The following is a 21,621-nucleotide window of genomic DNA, read 5'->3' as shown; positions in this document are numbered from 1 at the left end:
TACTATAAATAGGAACTTACTAAAATTAGAAATTGCTAAAAATAGTAAGTTTGATTTTTGGCAAAATGATGACATTTCGGGACTAGTAAAATCCCTAAAAGATAGGAACTTTCAAAAAATAGAAAGTTGCTCTGTTTTGGCCCAAATTTTACTTGGAGGTTCCTTGAAGTGTCCTGATTCCAGTTGCATGTTTAGTTTCTTCAAAACCCTAACCAAAACCCCGAAAATCTAGGACTAAAGGCAGAAACCCTAATATTGACAAAACATGCCCTAGACTTAACTAAATTTGCTCAAACGAAAAGAAGACTTAATCAATTTGACCATCGAACACTCGCAAACTAAAGAGATTGGAGAGATTGCTGCGAAAAAAACCCAAAAAACAAAGCCAAAAGACCAGAAAGGCCTAAAAAGTAGGGGGTCCCCATCTGGAATGGGGCGATGTGTGAAAACGTCACAACAAAACCCTTCTTCCACAAATGGGTGTAGCCATTGTGAGTGTCATGTTGAGAGATTCCATGACATGGATATTTGGAAAGATAACTCCCTAGCTAAGAGGGAGTGTTGATGTTATAGCAGCAGGGGTTCTCTTTCACCTGTCTGCTGTATTAATTTATAAGCACTTTGGTTATTCTTTTTGCTTATCGCTGTCTTATTTTAACCGATTTCCTTATTTTCTAAATCCGTTGTTAGTGTGCTTCTATTTCCAACATATGATTAAGTTAGTCTAACTATTGGGTTGTTAGCTCTAATCGCAACCCTTGCTTTAGACGTGTATCCTCCTGTCTAGAGTCATGTCCATTCGATTGCTATTGTTGGGTATTTATGACTGAAGGTATTGGTAGTGAGTGTATAGTAGATGATATATATGCTGAGCATATAGCCTGGTAATCTTTGTGGATTATATGCTGCACATATTCAACCTGCAAACCTAAATACTCAGATCGAATGAACTGGAGAATACCAGCGATTAAAAAGCAACAGACACAAGTTAATAAAATGCCTAGGACTAGGAAACTTTAAAAAAATAATTAACACAGACATACACCAATGAGAAAGACAAGGGGCTCATAAAACCATGACCTTGAAGAGCATCAAATTGTAGCATCTAAAGTGATTACATTGGATAAACCTGTTAATGTGAGATTAGAAAAGCTATAGAAGCAATATATAAAGGGCCAATACTCAAAAGGGTTTTAGGGTTTTAGCAAAAGACAGCAATAAAAACCCTAGGGACTTTGCTAGAAAATTGTATGCTTCAACAACTCCAACATTGGCTCTAGCTGGGGACATGTCGCTTCTAGGCACAATGAGAATCGAGAAAAATTCTCTGGGAACAGACCTCAAAAAAGAACAATGCAATGACAAAGGATCATGGAGAAATGCCTCATCATTACAAATAGATGCCATTACTGTTCAGGGACAAATTATGAGCAAAATATTAAAAAGATGTAACATGTATTTACTAATCAAAAGCTTCATTAATTATGAAAAGTAATGCTTATGATGCTGACCGTTCAGTGTCAGTTCCATGAATTCTCCAGCTAAGTTCTTGAGATTGTATACCTCTCAGCAATCTCATATGGCTGTAGCCATAAGGTATCAAACTTCTTTTGCTTTCCCTTGTTTTCTGATTTGGCATCCCACAAGAGAACCACATCACGAATCCAGAAGTTTCTTTGTAGAGTCTTCTTATCAAAGAGTATGTTTGTTGTCTATTTCTGTAGAAAAATCTTTTCGTGTGCAATTTTCTTGCTTTCATTTAGTGTCAATTCAAGTATTCTTTGAGAAACTGCACCACCTTGTTTTTCATCAATATATGTAAAATGTATACCATAAGACTTGGATGCTTGCATTCCAATCCATTCATAACCTAAAGTGGCAGGACATTATTGGAGGCACTAGAGTTTAATGTACAATTGTGTAATGGTCATCCATTAATCATTAAAGGTGGTATAAAATGGATCAATACAAAATTGACTATTGACTAGAGAAGCCCCTAGGTACACTTTTACATTTTCTTCATCTCTACATCATTACACTTCTATATTTTTTTCATCTCTACATCATTACACTTTTATATTTTCTTCATCTCTACATCATTTGTTGTAGCAATTTGACTTCGAACATTCACAGCAGTGACATAAGACATAACCCCATCCTTGTGTTCAGGAGAACTCACCAGCATCTCTGGCTTTCTATTTGTCATGCCCTTTCTTTGTAATGAAATGGAAGACCTCAATGTGGAATATGATAGTCACATTGTCATCTTCTGGCCATAAAATTTTTGTGGATAACTTACTTTTTAGGTTGAATGAATAGAGTTGCCACTTTTCAAAAGGAAGAGACAAGATTTCAACTTTTATGACTATTAATGTTGCAACCACAGTGCTATTATAAATTTTTAATGGTTATAAGTTTCTCGAATCACCAGGGGCTTTTGAATGCACATTGGTTTAAGCTCTCCCTGGTAATGAGTCCATTCTATTGGGTCATAAATCTGTTGCTCCAAAATCCTAGAATATGATTATAGTTTCAAGGCCTGGGATTGTCATCATGAAAGTAAAAGCAAGGTTCATCTACAAATTATGGAGGTTTAAAGGCCAATGAATGAGAGAGGATAAGCTACTCTCCTGCGCTTGGTCTTAGCTTAAATCTAGGAGGGTATTCCTAAAGGTGATCCTAAATGGAATTGATGGTGCTAGAATGTAAAACAATAAAATAGCTTTGCAGTTACATCCAAGGCAAGTTCAACCCTAAAAGCTATCACTGGGCTATCGTAGGATATGCAAGATTCTCATCCACAGTTTTTTTGCTGGTAATGCTCACAGATAGTATTCTCCCTGTTTTTTTAATTGAATCATGAATTGCAGAGCTATGAAAACTAACTTTAAACTATTAGTTAATGATTTTGTTTGTTTAGAAGCATGATTGAATCATTTGTTTCTTTGGACTGGTGCCCATTTAAATGGGTTACAAAGTCACAATTTACAATAGTACTTGTCAACCAACAATCATCCAACAATCGTCGATGGAGATTCATCAATTCAGAAATTCATCATCAAATATCAATTCATTTATGTACAAATTCAGAAATCAATCAACAATCATTTTACAATATCAATTTACAATCATCCACAATCAATACAATAATTCAATTCATCAATTCAATGCAGAATTCCTGAATACACTCAACTATACATATAATTTTAGAAATTCATTCAAGAATCATTCGTAAGAACATTCAAATATTATTCAAGGGATTCATTGCAAATCCATCAAGAAATAGTATTCAGCAATAGTCTATCAAATACACCAAATGATCAGTTTTGAATTATAGTTAGTACTTGTGAACCAAACGGGGTCTAGGCCCATGGGGTGGGCTAAGATTTGGAAGGACATGGTCTTTTACTATTTACTACCCTTTGGCAAGCTAGGGACGAAGTCCACACTCATGGGGTGAGCTAGGGTTTGGAGGGATGAGATCTTTTTCTTACCTTTGACAGATTAGGGATGGGGTCCTTGGTTTCATCACTGTTGAGTAAGTGACGAGGTCTTTTAACTCATAGAATACATATAATATACTAATAGAATACATATAATATAATCAAGAATATATATACTCAACAATACATATAGTTTTAGAAATTCATTCAAGAATTATTCCTAAGAACATTCAAATATTATAGGGATTGATTGTCAATCCATCAAGAAATATTTAAATCTAGCAAATATACCGAGTCACTAGTTTTGAATTCTTGTTAGTACTTGCAGACCGGACCAGGTCCGGGTCCATAGGGTGGGCTAAGGTCTGGAAGGACAAGGTCTTTTACTACCCTTTGGTGAGCTAGGGATGGGTCCTTGGAATTGTCATAGAATGGGGTCCGAGCTCATAAGGTGAGCTAGGGTTAGGAGGGAGGAAATATTTTTTTTACCTTTGACAAGCATGGGATGGGGTCCTTGGTTTCATCACTATTGAGTAAGGGGACAAGGTCTTTTAGCTCAGTAGATTTGCATGGTATTTACAGAGAATTCACGATTTAATCAACTTGGGTACTGTGCAATGACGCATTAACTTGAATATAAGTAAACTAACATGCTATGATAATGCTATTACACTATGCTAACATGCTATGCTAACATGATATGCTATGCTAACATAATACTAGAATGCTCCTAAATGCTTAAGCTTGAAAAGAGAGGCAAATGAGACTCCTTGATAACCCGCACACAAGAAAATAGCATAACCTGGATGCAAAAACCCTGGGATGATGATAATGAAGGAAATGAGATCTATTTATAGAAGAAATGGGGAGTTGGATGGTTAAGATTTTACCTACACATAAGAATTTATCCTCTTTCATTTCCAATGAACTTATCACCGACTGATCACACTTTAAGAAGTTGTCTTACTTCTCATCAACCTTTCATGGTTTTCACACTGGCTTACCACAAACTTGGACACTAACAGGAACACACTCATCTATTCATTGTTGACTTGGTGGTCAACACCTCCTTCGAGGTTCGTGACATGGCTTAGTTGCCTCCCGTGGATTTGGGTATGTTTGGCGTTTGTAGTGAGTGGGCATTGACAGCTCGAGCTTTTGCCGCAACGGCAAACATACCTACAATTGGTATTAGAGCCTTGGGTCACAGGTTTGAATCCCGGGAGGTCTCCTTCATTCCTTCGGTGCGGAACCCTTAGTTGGTGCTGAGGGGGAGATTGCTGACTTGGTGGTCAGCACCTCCTTCGGGATTCGCGACATAGCATAACTGCCGCCTGTGGATTTGGGTATGTTTGGCGTTTGTAGCGGGCATTGACAACTCGAGCTTTTGGCGCTACGACAAACATACCTACATTCACCTCATATGGTTTTTTGGATTATGACTAACGTTTTCAAGATCCATGAATTGCGTTACACTGGTGCTTTTATTTCACTATAATTTTTTTCACCATGAGGGGATTCATAACACAAAAATAGAAATAAAAGGAAACACCACTAATACCAAAATCAATGTCATCATTAGTGGCTGATGAGAGGTGCTATTCTCCTCCAACCTCCTATTCCTCCCTCTAGTGGGCTGCTACTTAGCAATTTTTGCTTTTAGGATCAATATTACAATGCCCCACTCATTATGGACATTGCATACAAGCGACAATGTATCCATTTACAATTGAGGCAATGTTTTAAATTTTGACAAACTTTGACTACATACAATATTTTTTTTTTGAAAAGACTTTGTCAATACTCACAAGATGATAACATAAGAGTAATGCCTATGTATATAGCTTAGACAAAATAAGCCAAAATGACTCAAATTTTAGTCAAGACAAAAACAAGCTATACACTGGAGTCTAAATTTTTGACACATTTACAATTTGATAGATATACTCTAGATAACATGACAATTAATTATGAATTTGACTTTGAATTTTAAATCACAACATAAAATATCTATTCTAAACGAACAAAGAGAACTTGACTTTGAATTTTAAATCACAACATAAAATATCTTTAAACATTTATAGACATTAAGCAAAGAAAAATCTGCCATCAAAATTCCCATATAACAACATTTTCTCTAAAAGACAGACCTTTTACCCTTGCGCCAATGCAATCATTCACCCTTGCACTTTATTCTTTTGCCTCCCTTATCTCTAGGCTATACACCTACATTCAATTGCCCCCAAGATAGACATTGGCATAACTAGACTTATTGCAGAATAATCCTCGTTCAAAGAGTAAAAACAACTTATACACACGGATCTCGACCTCTACAATAGATCGGCTTAATACCTATTCATGTGATACTAGAAGAAACTTGTTGATATAAAGAAGTTATGATTTGCAACAACTCATGCCCTCCAAACATACCACTCGAGCTTTTGGCGCTACGACAAACATACCTACATTCACCTCATATGGTTTTTTGGATTATGACTAACGTTTTCAAGATCCATGAATTGCGTTACACTGGTGCTTTTATTTCACTATAATTTTTTTCACCATGAGGGGATTCATAACACAAAAATAGAAATAAAAGGAAACACCACTAATACCAAAATCAATGTCATCATTAGTGGCTGATGAGAGGTGCTATTCTCCTCCAACCTCCTATTCCTCCCTCTAGTGGGCTGCTACTTAGCAATTTTTGCTTTTAGGATCAATATTACAATGCCCCACTCATTATGGACATTGCATACAAGCGACAATGTATCCATTTACAATTGAGGCAATGTTTTAAATTTTGACAAACTTTGACTACATACAATATTTTTTTTTTGAAAAGACTTTGTCAATACTCACAAGATGATAACATAAGAGTAATGCCTATGTATATAGCTTAGACAAAATAAGCCAAAATGACTCAAATTTTAGTCAAGACAAAAACAAGCTATACACTGGAGTCTAAATTTTTGACACATTTACAATTTGATAGATATACTCTAGATAACATGACAATTAATTATGAATTTGACTTTGAATTTTAAATCACAACATAAAATATCTATTCTAAACGAACAAAGAGAACTTGACTTTGAATTTTAAATCACAACATAAAATATCTTTAAACATTTATAGACATTAAGCAAAGAAAAATCTGCCATCAAAATTCCCATATAACAACATTTTCTCTAAAAGACAGACCTTTTACCCTTGCGCCAATGCAATCATTCACCCTTGCACTTTATTCTTTTGCCTCCCTTATCTCTAGGCTATACACCTACATTCAATTGCCCCCAAGATAGACATTGGCATAACTAGACTTATTGCAGAATAATCCTCGTTCAAAGAGTAAAAACAACTTATACACACGGATCTCGACCTCTACAATAGATCGGCTTAATACCTATTCATGTGATACTAGAAGAAACTTGTTGATATAAAGAAGTTATGATTTGCAACAACTCATGCCCTCCAAACATTAGAGTATTGAGCAACAAAGAAGCGCCGTTGCCACACTCAGCAACACTTCTGTTCTAATGGTCATCAAATACAGCCTTACCAATCAAAGAAAGTGTGAGTAATTATGCAGGAAAGAGCAATGCCGATGTATAGAAGAGATTGAGGAAAGAGCTGCATCAATTGTCCAATCTGCGAGCTATTCCTTGCCAATCGACCTTGGAAGCGAGCAACAACTGCTTAGAGACTCCTACTCCTATGCTCACTCTGATACCATGCCAAAGATTTGGGGCAGAATTATAGAAGATAAAATGATTATTCAAATAATAAGCTTCAATTCCTACCCTTTCCATTCAATACATATCACACATATATAGGATTTCCATATCTTATATTGTAGAAAACCTCTATAAGAACTCCTAAATATCTGCACAAACAAACAAATATTTGTACAACCAATACATGATACTTTAACAAACAAATCTTATAATATAATATTCCTAATCCACGTGAACACTAATTCTTAAAATTGCCATGGATTGTTTTTTTTGACTACTTGAGTCATTCAATAGCTATCTCAGGTTTCTAGCTCTTCATCTGCTCAGAGGAACTGGCCTATTTTATTACTTCATCCACTCTCGTAACATTAATGAACTTACCTCTAGGAAAGTAGAGAAGTTTGTGGTTGTATATAGTGCTTTGTGTCTCATCAACCACAAGACACTTTTCTACAAAGAGAGTTTAGCAATGCGGTGGGATGTAGGGCTAGAAGAGTCAACTCAGAGTGATGAGGATGCTATAGTTACATAGGCATGGATGGTTGGTATTAGTTTGGAGGTTGACCATGTGGAATCCAATAGTTCTAGTGATGAGGAGTTTGGGGATGATTAGAGGTCTCACTTCACTCCATTTTGTTATTTTCAATGTTACCAGGAAACACGTTTTTGGCCTAAAGGCACACGTTCCAGAAACAGAAACCGTTTTAGGGACTTGGGGACGACCGAAAACGTTTCCAAGCTGTCCCCGATCCCTGAAAATTTTCAGAAACAGTCTCGCAAACTAGCAAACAATCACTTTTTTTCAGGGACCGTTGACTGTCTTCAGGACGACAAGGGACACCCAAGCCGTCCCCTGACCACGGATGGTCGTTTCCGGCGGTAAGCATAATTAAAAACAATTTTTTTTTATGAAAATTATTTATTATTTTTTTATAAATTTTTTTAGTGAAAGCAATTAAATCTTTTTTAATGGAAATCGCCGATAGAAAGTAATTAATTTTTTTTTTTAAATTAATTATTTATATCGAAAGAAATTGAGCGATTAAATTTTTTTATTTTTACTTAGCTATCGATACCATATTATTGATATCGATATAATATTATGATATTGATATAATAATATCGATATCATACATGATATCGATAAAATAATATCAATATCATATATGATATCGATAAAAGTCATACCTAGTTTTAAAGAAAATATAAAAAACATTGGCGGAGCTTTCACGACAATGCTTAGCAAGGGAAGAAATACAAAATTGGTGAAGACATGAAGTGTGAAAGGCAAAAGGGTTTTTTGATTTTGATTTTGATTTTGGTCTAAGGAAGGAAAAAGAAGGAAACAAAAGACTATGACGTGTCTGATTCAATGATTTTAGAATTAGAATCTAGATTCTAATTTATAAATGTTATCATGTTGCTTTGATGAATGATTACTGTGTTACAATATATATATATATATATATACCCTTTTGTCCCTTGTTCTGAGGGAAAAAAAAGGTCTCGGAAACTCGGGGTAACATAGGTTATTTTAACATCATATGATCATTGTAATCATCATTATGAAATCTTGAATATCATATAAATTTCAAATCCACAATGTTAAATTGTTTACGCTTACTTCAAAGTTTAGTAGTATTTAATTATTTTACTAATTTGCTAGTCTCATTTGTAAATTCAAAATTGTAATTCTTATACATCTTTTTATAACTAATTTTTCAAGTACCATATGTGTATCAATGCCACCCCCTCACAACCACTCTGTTGTTGTCCCCTTGCCGCTCCCCATTCTCCCCAAACTTAGGCCCGTGGTTACCCCGTCCCCAAAACTTGTCCCTAGTTCCAATTTTTATTTTCTAAGGGTTCAACCAAATTAAGAGATTGTTTTGCTTTGGACTAGCAGTTTAGCTCATTACCTTTCCAAGGTATTGTGTTGCACACTAACTTATTCTCTTTATGTGCAATGTGCAATGTGCAATCCTATTAAATTATCCCCTCATAAGCCATTGTACATTTGGAAGTTTAGTTGATAGCCAACTCCGCAATTCACATCAATCTTTAAAGTCATTTGGGGCATATAAGGAACATATGCCAAATTGAACATCTTGTTTCTCAACAATTACCCAAACCACACATGTACATTGTAGACCAATTAGGCGACAATGAAATTGCACGAGTTACTCCAAGAAAAGTTCAAGTTAAAATCTAACATAAAACAAATGACTTCAACATTTTTAATACTATATCCATATAATTACATCATTCTCTCAAAACATATTTTTTATTAAGGGTTTTCTGAACCTTGATATTTCAACTAGCACATTTCAACTCCATTTAGAACTGGAAGGCGGTTATGAGCCCATACCCATCTCTAACTATGGGTATAGCTGGAGATTGCATTGATATCTCCATTAAAGTAGTGCAGACTGATCGATTGACTTACCAAATAGAGCTCAAAGGGGATCGACACTTAAATCCCATTATATTCAGAAGTTACAATAGGGCCTCACTACAAATTGATTAGGGCAAATTTTTCTTTGTAGACTACTCCATCTCCCACCCCTTTCCCCAACTATAGTTATTTCTATCATTGAAACTTTGGAAGGGGTTTGGTGGGCTTCCCTTTTCTATTACATAATAGGATACTTGAGAAACTTGAATTCGTTTTAGCCTTGGCAGCCAATTAAGTGATACCTCTTTCCTTTTTTTCGGTGATTATTATTTTGTAATTTCATACTATGGGATTCTTCTAATGAGTGCTATTATGCTACCTACAACCAAAGATAAGGCTCGAAGGAATTTTCCTATAGATCCTATTTGGCGTGATTTAATCATTTGGGTTATGGAGAGCTTTGGCCATAGATGTTATTACAGATTCGTAATTGGTAAAAAAATAGTAGTTGTATTTACAAATGATCATGAAGACCATTATAAAGAATTACAATAACGATGTTTTTAAAAGAAACAATTTTAAAAAATAGAAAGAATCTAAATTTACAATATTAACATTATTGACCATTAATTAACAATAAAGAATATTATTCTAATACTAGGGAGCGAATTCTGTAAACCAATCACGCCTGTGAGTGAAATGCCGAGAAACACCAGAATCAATATACCAATCAGAAGATTTCACATGGTTTGCAGGTCTTTTAACCATGAAGGTGTAAAAGGCAGACTCTTTTTGCTTCGTGTGCTCAACGACATTGGCTTTAGGCCGAGACCCCCCCTGCTTCTGCTGTTCGGAAGCTATGCGATTGCGATAATTCTTGATCATATGGCCATATTTTGTGACAATAGTTGCATTGAACCTTCTTCTTCTTCGAACCTTCTTGTGACTGACTGGAGCCTTTCTGCTAAGATGACTAGGAGGATTGAGATTTGCCTTTATCCTTATGAAAGGATTTGGCTGCAAATGCTTGCTCTAAGGAGGATGACGTGGTACCACTACCAAATTGTTGTTTCTAGCGATCCTGTTGCAGAAGTTTGGTGCACAACTCTGGAAATTTCAGATCAACATTCGTAGACGTAATGTTAAGAGTCTCTATGAAGTGCTCATTGGATTTTGGTGGACTCTTCAGGGTTATTACTACCACATCTTCTTCCTCTAATTTCTGACCAATGGCTTCGAGCTGATCGCGAATGTCCTTAATCTTCGCGAGATGCTTCTGTAAGGACATGCGTTCATCCATCATGATGGAGAACAACTGGTTCTTCAAGAAGAATGCTCGGCTTTTGTTGGATGTCTCATGCAACTCCTTCTGATGCTTCCAAATTTCTGAGGCTAATTTGCCAGAAGGAATCTGAGGTAGCTGGTCATCTATGATAGAGAGCTTAAGAGGGACGGCTTCTCGATTGCGATCATCAAATTTTTCCTGATTTGATTAGGCTACGGAAGGATAAGATTCTTTTCCCAAAACCAAATCATCAAGGCAGCGATATTCGAAAATTGTCAGCATGCGCTACTTCCAGGTGTTATAATTCTTGCCATTAAATCACTTATTGCCTTCCAACATCAAGTTGGTCAAAGACGCCATCTTGCATGTTTCCCAAGGCATGGAAAACAAGATCTAAAAAGGTCATAGAGGCATGATCAGGTATTGACGTTGAAAAAGATTAAGTACAAATGTCACGGATTTCGAGAAAAAAATTTCGGCTGACCTAGAAAATTCTATTAGAGACCTAGAAAAAAGTGGGAAAAACCCACAAGGAATCTGCAAGAAAAATTTATTTCTGGCAAAAAACAAAGGGTTTTTTGCAAAACCCTAGTCGCTGATTCTGAGGCGGCAAAAACAATTGCAGAGAATTTAAGGAAACCCTAGCCGCGTGCAAAAAACAACACCAACGAAAAAAAAGGCCGTCACAGAAAAAATAGTGCAGATGTAGGGCTGTAAAAAATTCGTCACTGAAAAACAATTCCATCAAAATTATTTCCGTTGTGCGGGAAAAGTAAAGGCGACTAGAAAAATTAATGTGGATTGAAGAATTGTGCAGGCCAAACACGAAGGTTACATGTTGTCGCTGGCAAAGAGGAAGTCGTGTAGAATGAAATCGCGAATTTGCAGAGTCGCAGGAAAAACACGCGCAGAAGAAAGCACGTCGGGCACGAACACAAAATCCAACAGGCAGAGAACAGTTGTCACGGAAAATCGCGACTGTCGGGCGGGAGATCGCGTGGGTGGAAGGTCACGTTGGGTAGAGACAAAAAAATCACGGAAAAACGAAACAAAATCCATCGAGAATAATCTCCACCCCAATAAACAAACGACCTGAAAAAATTTCGCGATCCTGCAAGAAATCGGCCCAACAAAACACGTAAATGCAAAAACCCCTCGATCTTGTCAATGAACTGGAAAAAAAAATTCACCAAAAAAACAAAGAACAATTGTTTTTCAAATTTCTTTAAAAATTCCTTCCGATTTTTTTTGAAATAACAAGATTATTATTGTTCCCACACTGATACCATATTACGGAAACGTAATTGGTAAAAAATTAGTTGTTGTATTTACATATGATCATGAAGATCATTATAAAGAATTACAATAACGATGTTTCTAAAAGAAACAATCGTAAAAAATAGTAAGAAACTAAATTTACAATATTTACATTATTGACCATTAATTAACAATAAAGAATATTATTCTAATAGATGTGATAATTGTTTTCTTAATCGGGACTCATGATTACGTGCTATGTATACACTTGATAGGATTGCAACCTAACTTTTCTATTGAGTCCTATTGGTTGGTTGGCAAAGATTAACACCTAGGTAGACTTAGCTAGATAGAGGTAGGGGGCCACCTATGTCTATATCGTAATTGGGAGATAGACACTTGGTTAGAGATCCTTGTTTACCGAACTGGCTAACTATAGATAGTTTGGACCCGTTGATGTGTTTTTTATGCATGTGAACACAGAATAAAATACCCAAGAGTATCTTATCCTCTCTTGAACAAAATCTCTCGGATGTTGAAGACTAGCTTAAGGATCACTCGAGAAGACTCCAAGGTTCATGAATGTAGGGTCACTACGTGTGGATAAGCTCTGTTAGTTGATGTGATTTCTGGTATCACAAGGGGACTTACATTCGAATGCCTGAATGCTTGATTTGCTGGAACTTGATCATCTGATGTTTCAATTGGGCGATGCTCTTTGTCTTAGACTAACTTGAATTAAAAAAATGGCAAAAGACGAAGGGTTGAGAGAATCTATTCTAATGTAAGAAGATGAGTGAATGATCAAATGAAATCCTACTGAGTGAGGTCTCACCATCAAACTGAACAATTTGACACAAGCTCAATGCAATCTTCTAAGGATATTTCAAAGATGTTCGAATCAATACCATCAAACATTGATCACCATTCAAGTTAATGCATAAACAATGAGTGTAGAACGATTCGAAGTTGGGCTCATATCATTCGAGTTGACCACACAAGGCACACTTACAAGCAACGAGAGGCTAGTGGTATGGATAAAACGGATTCCACATGAATACATTCAAGAACTTCTTACATTCAATCTAATCAACATGAAAATAAATTGAGAAGTAGAATCATGAGGCTTGTTCAAATAACAAATTTCACCGTAACTTCAATGAAAAGAGTATCTAATTTACAAGTCATACCAACAATTCTTTCCTCTCCTAATCTGCTCTATTCTAATTGCTATTCTTCTATTAAGACTATCTATTGACTATTAGCTATTCTACTCACTATTTTCTGACTATTAACTATTGACTATCAACCTTTACAAATGAAGAGTATGAGCTTTATATAGAGAGCTCATTACAATTCAATGGCTCAGATTGATTTACAATCAATGGCTAGGATTACAAGATGGAAACCCTAATTAGGGTTTGTTACAACAAACTCTTTTAGCCAATGAGAAAATTACATTCAATGTTTGTGAACCAATAGGAAACCGGGGTAGGTACATTGGAGTTTGTGCCGTCATGTAGAAGCATGGCTCACTGAATCTGGACATGCTGATGTGGACCTTTCTGACTGGAGGTACAGTGACTGGGATGCCACCTTGTCTTTCGTTTGTGCTTGGTCAAGGAACGTTGAGCAATATCTCTTGATACTCAATGTGATGATGATGAGAAGAGGACTTTGATTAACTCTTCTGAAACTATCTGCTTCTTCGATCATTTTCTAGTTCTACGCACCCTTGCGATGACCTTGGTTAATCCTCCTTCGTCCTTGGTATACTTGATGAATGTTGTACCTTTCCTTGACTCCCTTGTGTTTGTCTATGAGATCCTCTTGAAGAGGTCTTCCTTTAACCTTGATGTTGAAATATTCTTCTTGAGGTCCTTGTTCCGATCTCCCTCCAACCTGGTCCTTCTGATCTCTTTCTTTTCCTGCTGCAAAACAAACACATGAACATCAAACATATATGATATATTGCTTATACAATCTCTTAATTTGATATAATGTTGGATTTTATGTGATTTGCAGGTCTGATAGGTGCAGGTTTAGGGGAGATTGTCCTTTGCTTGAGCAAATTTGCTCTTGCTATGATGAATTCAGTCCTTCCTTTGTTGAATTTTGCTGCTGCTAGGATGTACTCCACCCCTTAAAGTGACTGATCTGCTTTAAAATTTCTCTTTTGAGACTAAACTTTGGATTATTTTGGTGCCAAATTGCTTACAATTTGATGAATTCGCTTTGTCTTGAGGGCAATGTACGTGCCTTTAGCATGAATTCGCTCTTGTACCTTAGGAAGGTACATGGTTTCTCATTGATTCGCTCCTGTACCCTTGAGAGGTACATGAACGATTTTCAATAATGCGCATAATTTGAACACAAATTGATGAAAACTAGCTTGTGTAGAATGATTTTTAGGAGGCTTATAATTTTTGAATGTTTGAATCATGTCCAAGAAAGCTTTCAAAACGTTTTCGTTTGCAAGGTACCCACTTCTAAGACAATTTGCTCCTGTCCCTCTGAGAGGTACATGAGTGAATTAGCCTTTTGCTCAATTCGTGCCTTCATTTTGCTTAGAACTTTATCTCTCAATCCTTCTTTCATGAAAGTCATGTCACTCTGCCTTCAAAATTGCTCAAGGGCGAGATTCTCTCAAGGCCTTAGGCGAAGTACAAGGTCTCCTTATGAAGTTTGCTCCTGTCCCTCTGAGAGGTACATGAGCGAATTTGGCAAATATGTCTTAGGCTTTGACAAAATACTCATTTCTCTTCCTTGCTCATGCTGTTTTAGCTTTGGATCATCCTAGGAAATCACCTTGAGATAACTCTGCTTGGAATTTGGGAGCAAAGTCTATGTTTTAGCAGATTTGCTTGGGTACTTTAGCAAGCTACATGACCTCTTAGGTAATTCGCTCTTGTCCCTTTGAGAGGTATAGGAGCAAATTTGGCATTTTGGCTCAAATTCTTTATTACTTTATGATCAAAGTTTGTTTTAATACATCTTCAAAGGCATGTCTAAGTCAATCTCTCTCTAATTAAGGCTTCAGAGCATGAGTTTGATTCAAATTAGAAGCAAGAGGGAGGCTTTAGAAGAATTCGCTCCTGTCCCTTTGAGAGGTACAGGAGCGAATTTGAGCTTTCAGTCAAATTCCTTTGTTCTTAGCTCCATTTTTATCAAAAAATGTCAAAGTTATATCAAGCTAGAGACGTTGGGAGGTCCTAAGGACCAGACTTCATTCCAACTTGCAAGCAAAGCATTGATCCATTTTAGTTCGCTCCTGTACCTTGGAGACGTACCTGAGCGAATTTCTCCTTTCTTCCTTCGTTGCTTGCTAACTGGCTGGCTTATGAAATGTTTTGAACCCGGTATGTCACACTCTCAAAGGCACAAGGTTGAACTTGGATAATCACTGGAATGTTTCAAGTCTCAGATCTGAACCTTTATATTGCCACCTTGGAGGTCAAACTTGCTGAGGAGTGACAAATTCGTTGCCTTTTCAATCACTGTTGAAGTATCAAAACTTGATATTGTGTTTCTTCAAGCCTGATTTCAAAAAGAAATCTCCTTGATCATATAGTGAGTGAATCAAATTGTCTTTGGGGTGATCTTTGATGACTAAAATGCCAAGATGAATTCTTTGATGCGAAGGATCAGGATCTCTATCTCAGAATTTGAACAATTGCTGCTATATGCACTAACTGGGTGAGCCTCATCTTCCCTTCCAAGTGTAGTTATAGTTCTTCCTCTTACATCGTTCGAGTACTCCTCATGATCTCAGGTTGCTGAGCAGTTTTCTTAGTACTCTGCCAACCTTCATCAATTTGGTGCTTTATTTGTAGCAGATGATTAAATTGATCAACTTTGATCACTTAATTGCTCCTCATGAAATCGGTCCTTAAGGCTTGGTTTGTGTAATCTGTTTTGAAGCAGCTTTGTAAGCTTCATTCGTACAATCTTGGACTTATACTGAGCAAGCACTCATCAAGGTCACTTTCTTCTTTGAAAGTTGATCCCATTGTATAGATGCAGCCTATATGATATGAATTCACACATGATCTTCACTTAGATCTGAATTGAGCTGAATCTGTGATTGAATTGTATGGATATCCACCACTCTTCCTTGTGAAAATTTGCATTTCTGAGTTCTTTACTCCCCCTGTATTGAATGTGAAACCTGAATTCTTTTTTGTTTTCCTTCGTTCCATGCTCCATGCATCCTTGCTCCATTAAACCTTGAAACAAACATATTTTGATCAAGATACTAGAAAGAGAACAATGTTTTTCTCTAGATCTGGAAATAAATTTCGAATCTGATTTCCCTTATTTCTAATATGGATTTGCTCCTCTATGTTGTTATTTGCTTCTGCTCTTTTATGCTCTGATTTTGAATTTGCTTTGATTTACTTCATTTGAATTTAAATCCCAAATGGTTTTGGTCTAAAGGACACGTCTTTAATTTCAAGGGCCAGCTTCCTTATCATTAACTCCACACCTTGCAAGGAAACGGTGAGGTGGATGCTTTGGTGGGGCCCAAGCAACGATGTGGCAAAGCATGTGGAGACTTTTAAAATTTCCTTCTTTAAAGTTTGTGGGCCCAAACAGTTATACGGTAGAAAGGGAGAAGAATGAAATACTCTATGCCTTGAAAGAACCTTTTTTAAAATCTCCACTTCAGATTTGGTGGGGCCTAAACAATATGTGGCATGGTAATTAAAAACACTTAAAATCCCCAAGCTAAAGCTCGGTGGGTCCCAGCAAGGAAAGTCTTTAAAAATCTTATTTGATTCTCCATTTTTGAGTGTGTGTGGGGCCCAAAGGATGATGAGAGGAATATGGTCGAAGTGGTAAGGGAATGCCACTACGTGGAGAGAGAGGGGGGATGGGATGTTGGAGGAAAGGGGGACATAAGGGAGATAAATGATGGAAGTAGGAGATACGTGGGGTTAAGAGGTATAAGAGGTAGTGGATGGAGTTAGGGGAGGTTGGGGAATAAAATGTAATGGGAGGTATAAGGGGGGTAATGAAAGGGTAGAGGGTGTGTAGAAAATGGGATAGGAGGTATGGTGGTAAGGGATTATTGTAGATGGGTAGGATAAGGGAGAGGCATCGAGTAGGGAAATGAAGAGGTTTTAGGGAATATGGGTGAAGGTAGAAGCAAGCTTAGGGAAATAAGGTAGGTAAAGGCTATAATGGATGGGGTTAGGGTAGGTGAGTTTAGGGGAATAAAGGTAGTAGATGAGGATAGGTAGATGAGTAAGGAGGTTAGGATGGGGATATATGGGGGTAGTGAATGAAATTTAAGATATGATGGGAAAAATGGAAGGGTAGTATTAGGTTGGAATGTGAATGAGGTTAAGGGATGGTAGGGATGAAAGGAATGGAGGGATGTTTAGGAAATGTAAGGTAGGTTATGTAGGGTAGAAGTGAGTGGGATGGAAGTGAAAGGAGGTGGAAGTGGTAGTGATCGGGTGAAGGGGTAAAGGTAGGAAAGGGGATGAGAGTGGTTGAGTTTGGGCATCCACAGGTAGTGCTGAGAGAAGTGTAAGTGATAAAACCTTGTTTGGGCAAAGGGAGCATCGAACCTCAGTTCATTCTAAAGAGACAAACTTGCGAAGGTTAATAGCAAAGACTCAACACTAATCTAGAACAAAGCTAAGAAGACTAACCTAGAAAGCAAAAAGTGGGGGTCCCCATTTGCAATGGGGTGATGTGTGAATACCTCACAACAGGACCCACCTCTCCCTTGCCTCAATGGAGGTGTGGGGGCACCCTTTTCTAAACCTATTGAGAGGAGATGTATCTGTCCCCCTCCCTTGAAATGGTGATTCATGTTACCCTCTCTCTTTTCAATGATTCATGTTCCAAAATTCTTCATTTATTTAAGACAATAAATAAACCATGTTGAATAATTCTACATAATGACATATAAATCCTGATTCCTCCCTCCTTCCCAAACATTAGCTATTCAATCATCAAAACATCTTGAGTGAAAAAAATCCTTGACCAGGCAACCAAAAAAAAGCAACACTTCTAAACCTTTCTTCTACTTTCACTACATTGATCATATCTGACTTAGGTTTGATCGTGAGCACCTTAGTGTTTGGAGGTGCCTTCCTATGTTTATATCTTATTTTGGCTTGTAATCGACTCTTCTGCCATGAATGTACCTCACAGAGAAGCTAGCACTTCCAGGAACAAATGTAGCCTTGTTTGTTTTAAGCACTGTTGCCTAATATGACTTCTTGACAGCCGTATTACTATTATTAACTCCTGTCCTGCTCAACTATATCCATTTCAATCTAATTTGTCAGGGATTTCGCTCTGCATTAAATTCTCTCCAGGCTTATCAAGATACCCAGGAAGGAAATACATGGCATTAATCACCACACACTTGGGAGAGATGGGGAAATCAGATTTTATGCTACACGATTCCAATCTACCATGAGACAACCCAACTGGTGGCAAAAAGCCCATGTCAGCACCACCCCCTTACCATACCATGGATGCATCAAGAATATTCTAACCAATTAGACTGGGAGAATCAATTCAAAAGAGAAATAAAGAAATTAAAAATTATGAACAGGGCATAAAAAACAAACCACACACATCTACCATTGAATCATAAAGGAGAATAGAAAACAGTGAGAAACTAAGGCAGTAAAGAATGCTAATCAGAGTCAAACTGCTGGTGGAAGTGTAGCTGCAAAGGTAGCAATGGAGGATGACCATTTGTTTTCCTCACCAGGCTTCAGCGCAGCACTATCCTCCCCTTAGTTTTTATTTTGTTTTTCTGTTTTATTTTATATATTTTATGTTAATAAATTATAGTGTCATCTTTTAGAAACTATCTCTATCATATTTAGTTCAAGAGCTATGAAATTCGTGATATCCTGCTCAATTGCTTATGATTTCTGAGTACACCTGCATACTTTCCTTAATTACTGTTTGGACCTTCTGGTACCATGAAAATGCAGGTGAAGAAATAGTCACTTGATGGTAGGCAATATCTTTTTGCAAATTAATCTTTCAACAACACAGACAGAATCCTTTTTCTTCCTGATTATTTGAGAGTAGCAAGTCCTTTTCATTCTGCTATATAAGCACTAGGCAGGTTGGTGTAAGACTTTGTTTAAGAAGGTGCTTTTGTAGACAAGCAACAAGAGGGAATGAATCATGGTATATATCTTTATCTTAAACAAGTTGCTTTATTATTGGAGACTTCTCTTTGTGGAAGTAGCCTTTCCATTTTGTGGTTTTTGTTTCTAAGTATGGTTGCCCAGCCACCTTCTATCTGGTTTTGGCCCCTTGTTACTTTTAATGAGTAGCTTATCAAGTTTAACACTAGAATGTTTTCTTTTTCTTTTTTTCTAGCTAATTGTCTTTCTCTTCCTGCCTGAGCAGTAGAAGACAATTTTGATTAATCAAAGTTTATATAAATTAGGAGAAGAAATGGCTTATAGTGGCTTGCCTATATGAAGTGGATGATATAATTGTGATCTGGAAGAATAAAATGACTAAAAATTATAATGGGAATTCTAGAACATTTTGTCTTTGGAACTTTGTACACTATATAAACTGGGATGCCCTTGACATTTTCTACAGCTTTCAAGCCATATTAAATTCCTCGGATCTTTAATCAGATGAATGCTATGTTATTGGTTCTAAGTAGGATCTGTTCGGGTTTTTGGAAACAGCAAATTTTTTTGGAGGTTGGGTTTATCTGTACAAAAACATGGAAAAATAATAAAAATATATTTGCAGCCTAAAAACAATATATTAGAAACTGTAGACACCTAAATTTGACTTGGCATATGCAGATTAATATTTTCATGTTTAAGGTGATAGTCTGTGTAACCTGAATGGTCAAGTTGATATTATTATGTTGCTTACAAAATTTGGCCATGCATTTTGCTTCATATTCTAAATGTTGAATTTTGGACATCAACAGGATTCTGAGCTTGAGGTAGAGCCACTTTCGTCAACTTCCTCTGCACAAACATCGACAAGGTCATCTGCACCACCACCAGAACCAAATCAGTCAGCCAATTCAGGTTGTAGATATAGCTCTTTTCACTGTTGAACTATATATTTGAAGCATAATTATTGTAATACTAGTGTGCCAGCTTGCATTCAATATATTTACAAAAAAATTAGCAATCTTATTGTGTGATAAACAGGAAGTCGAGATCAACCTGCAGGAAGAAGTGCAGGGTCTTCTGGACAAGCAAGCGCGCGGAATAATTCCTTGAGGCTTGATCGAAATTCTATTCAGTTTTTGACTAATGCTTGGGTACTTGTACTGATCTTTGTTCTTTCTTATTTGGTAGAGCATATGAAGAAAGTCATTTTAACTTGTTAGGGTTACATAAGCAACAGTTCTTGGTTCCTCTCCAGTGGTCTTTTCTGTCTGTATATGAGGCAATGTTTGATTCGCTCAAATTCTGCTGACTGATTTCTATTAAGAATCAAGAAGTATATTCTAAAAGGCTCGGTTTCAGGTTTAGGATGGAAAATTTTAAACCTAGTAGTTTGTAGCAAGGAAGCATTCATCATTTGGGGAATTAATCGGCAAAACAAAAGTATAATATTTTTTCAAAAAATAGAGAAAAATCGGATTTACAAAAAAATGTAAAAAATTGCAGAAAAACAATCAAAAACTACTTTTTTTTAATATTTTAGGGCATTTCCATAGCATAGAGATATTGTAGGCAAATAAAATAGACACTTGAATACATGAATTGTAGAAAATAGATTTTTCGTTGTTTATATTTATATCGCTGATTACGTTGCACAAAACATACCATAACATAACAAAATTCCAAAATATCAAATGTAGGCAATGACATGCTAGAGGGCAAGAGGGCAAGAGGGCAAGATGATGAAGCTCCTAGGTGAGAGCCTGTCCTAGCTCGTTCAATCCATTTAGAATCCTAGTTGGCTTCCCTCATAAGATCAAAATCTTCAGTCTCAAGCGGAGCATCATCATCATCATCATCATCATCATCATCAACAACAACAGTTTTCAACTCAGACTCTGGATCTATCTCATCGAGGTCAATTGGTGAGTCTTCCTCAATAGTTCTTGATTTTGCCCATGTAGAAATTAGTCTTTGCCTTAACAAGTGAAAAACACAATGAATAGTGAATACAATTTAAAAAACTGCAACTATATATTAATATTTTCACCTTGAGCTTTCCTTATCTTCAAGCGGAGGTTGTGGTGAACAAATACCAAGTCATTCATCCGTTGTTGTGATAGGTGGTTGCGTTTCTTGGAATGTATGTGCTAAAAAACACTCTAATTACGCTCACAAGCTGATGAGATGCATGGTTGGCTCAAAATGCGCACGGCCATCCACCTTAAATTTGGTAATTTGTTTCCAAAAGAAGCCCACCATTGAGCTGAAAAACAACATTATATGGAGATGATATTGTAAGACTAATATATATCTTAAAATCTTAACAAACTTAATGAGCATGTTGGCAAAATAAAGAGATTGTCAAAAGTTT

General features: G+C 36.6%; 1 protein-coding gene across 2 annotated transcripts in view; it reads left to right on the top strand.

Annotated features, from left to right (window-relative positions):
* The window catches only part of LOC131033768 (uncharacterized), an 89,539-nt gene that overhangs the window by 39,968 nt on the left and 27,950 nt on the right, over nucleotides 1–21,621 (top strand). For both annotated transcript variants that reach the window (XM_057965057.2, XM_057965056.2), the window contains exons 3-4: nucleotides 20,060–20,162; nucleotides 20,289–20,401. In XM_057965057.2, the coding sequence (XP_057821040.1) occupies nucleotides 20,060–20,162; nucleotides 20,289–20,401 (216 nt within the window). The remainder of the gene's footprint in view (nucleotides 1–20,059; nucleotides 20,163–20,288; nucleotides 20,402–21,621) is intronic.

Source organism: Cryptomeria japonica, chromosome 3 (assembly GCF_030272615.1).
Source record: "Cryptomeria japonica chromosome 3, Sugi_1.0, whole genome shotgun sequence".
In the NCBI taxonomy this organism is placed as follows: domain Eukaryota; kingdom Viridiplantae; phylum Streptophyta; class Pinopsida; order Cupressales; family Cupressaceae; genus Cryptomeria; species Cryptomeria japonica.
Note: the sequence above shows the minus strand (reverse complement) of the source record. Positions and strands in the feature narration are given on the sequence as shown.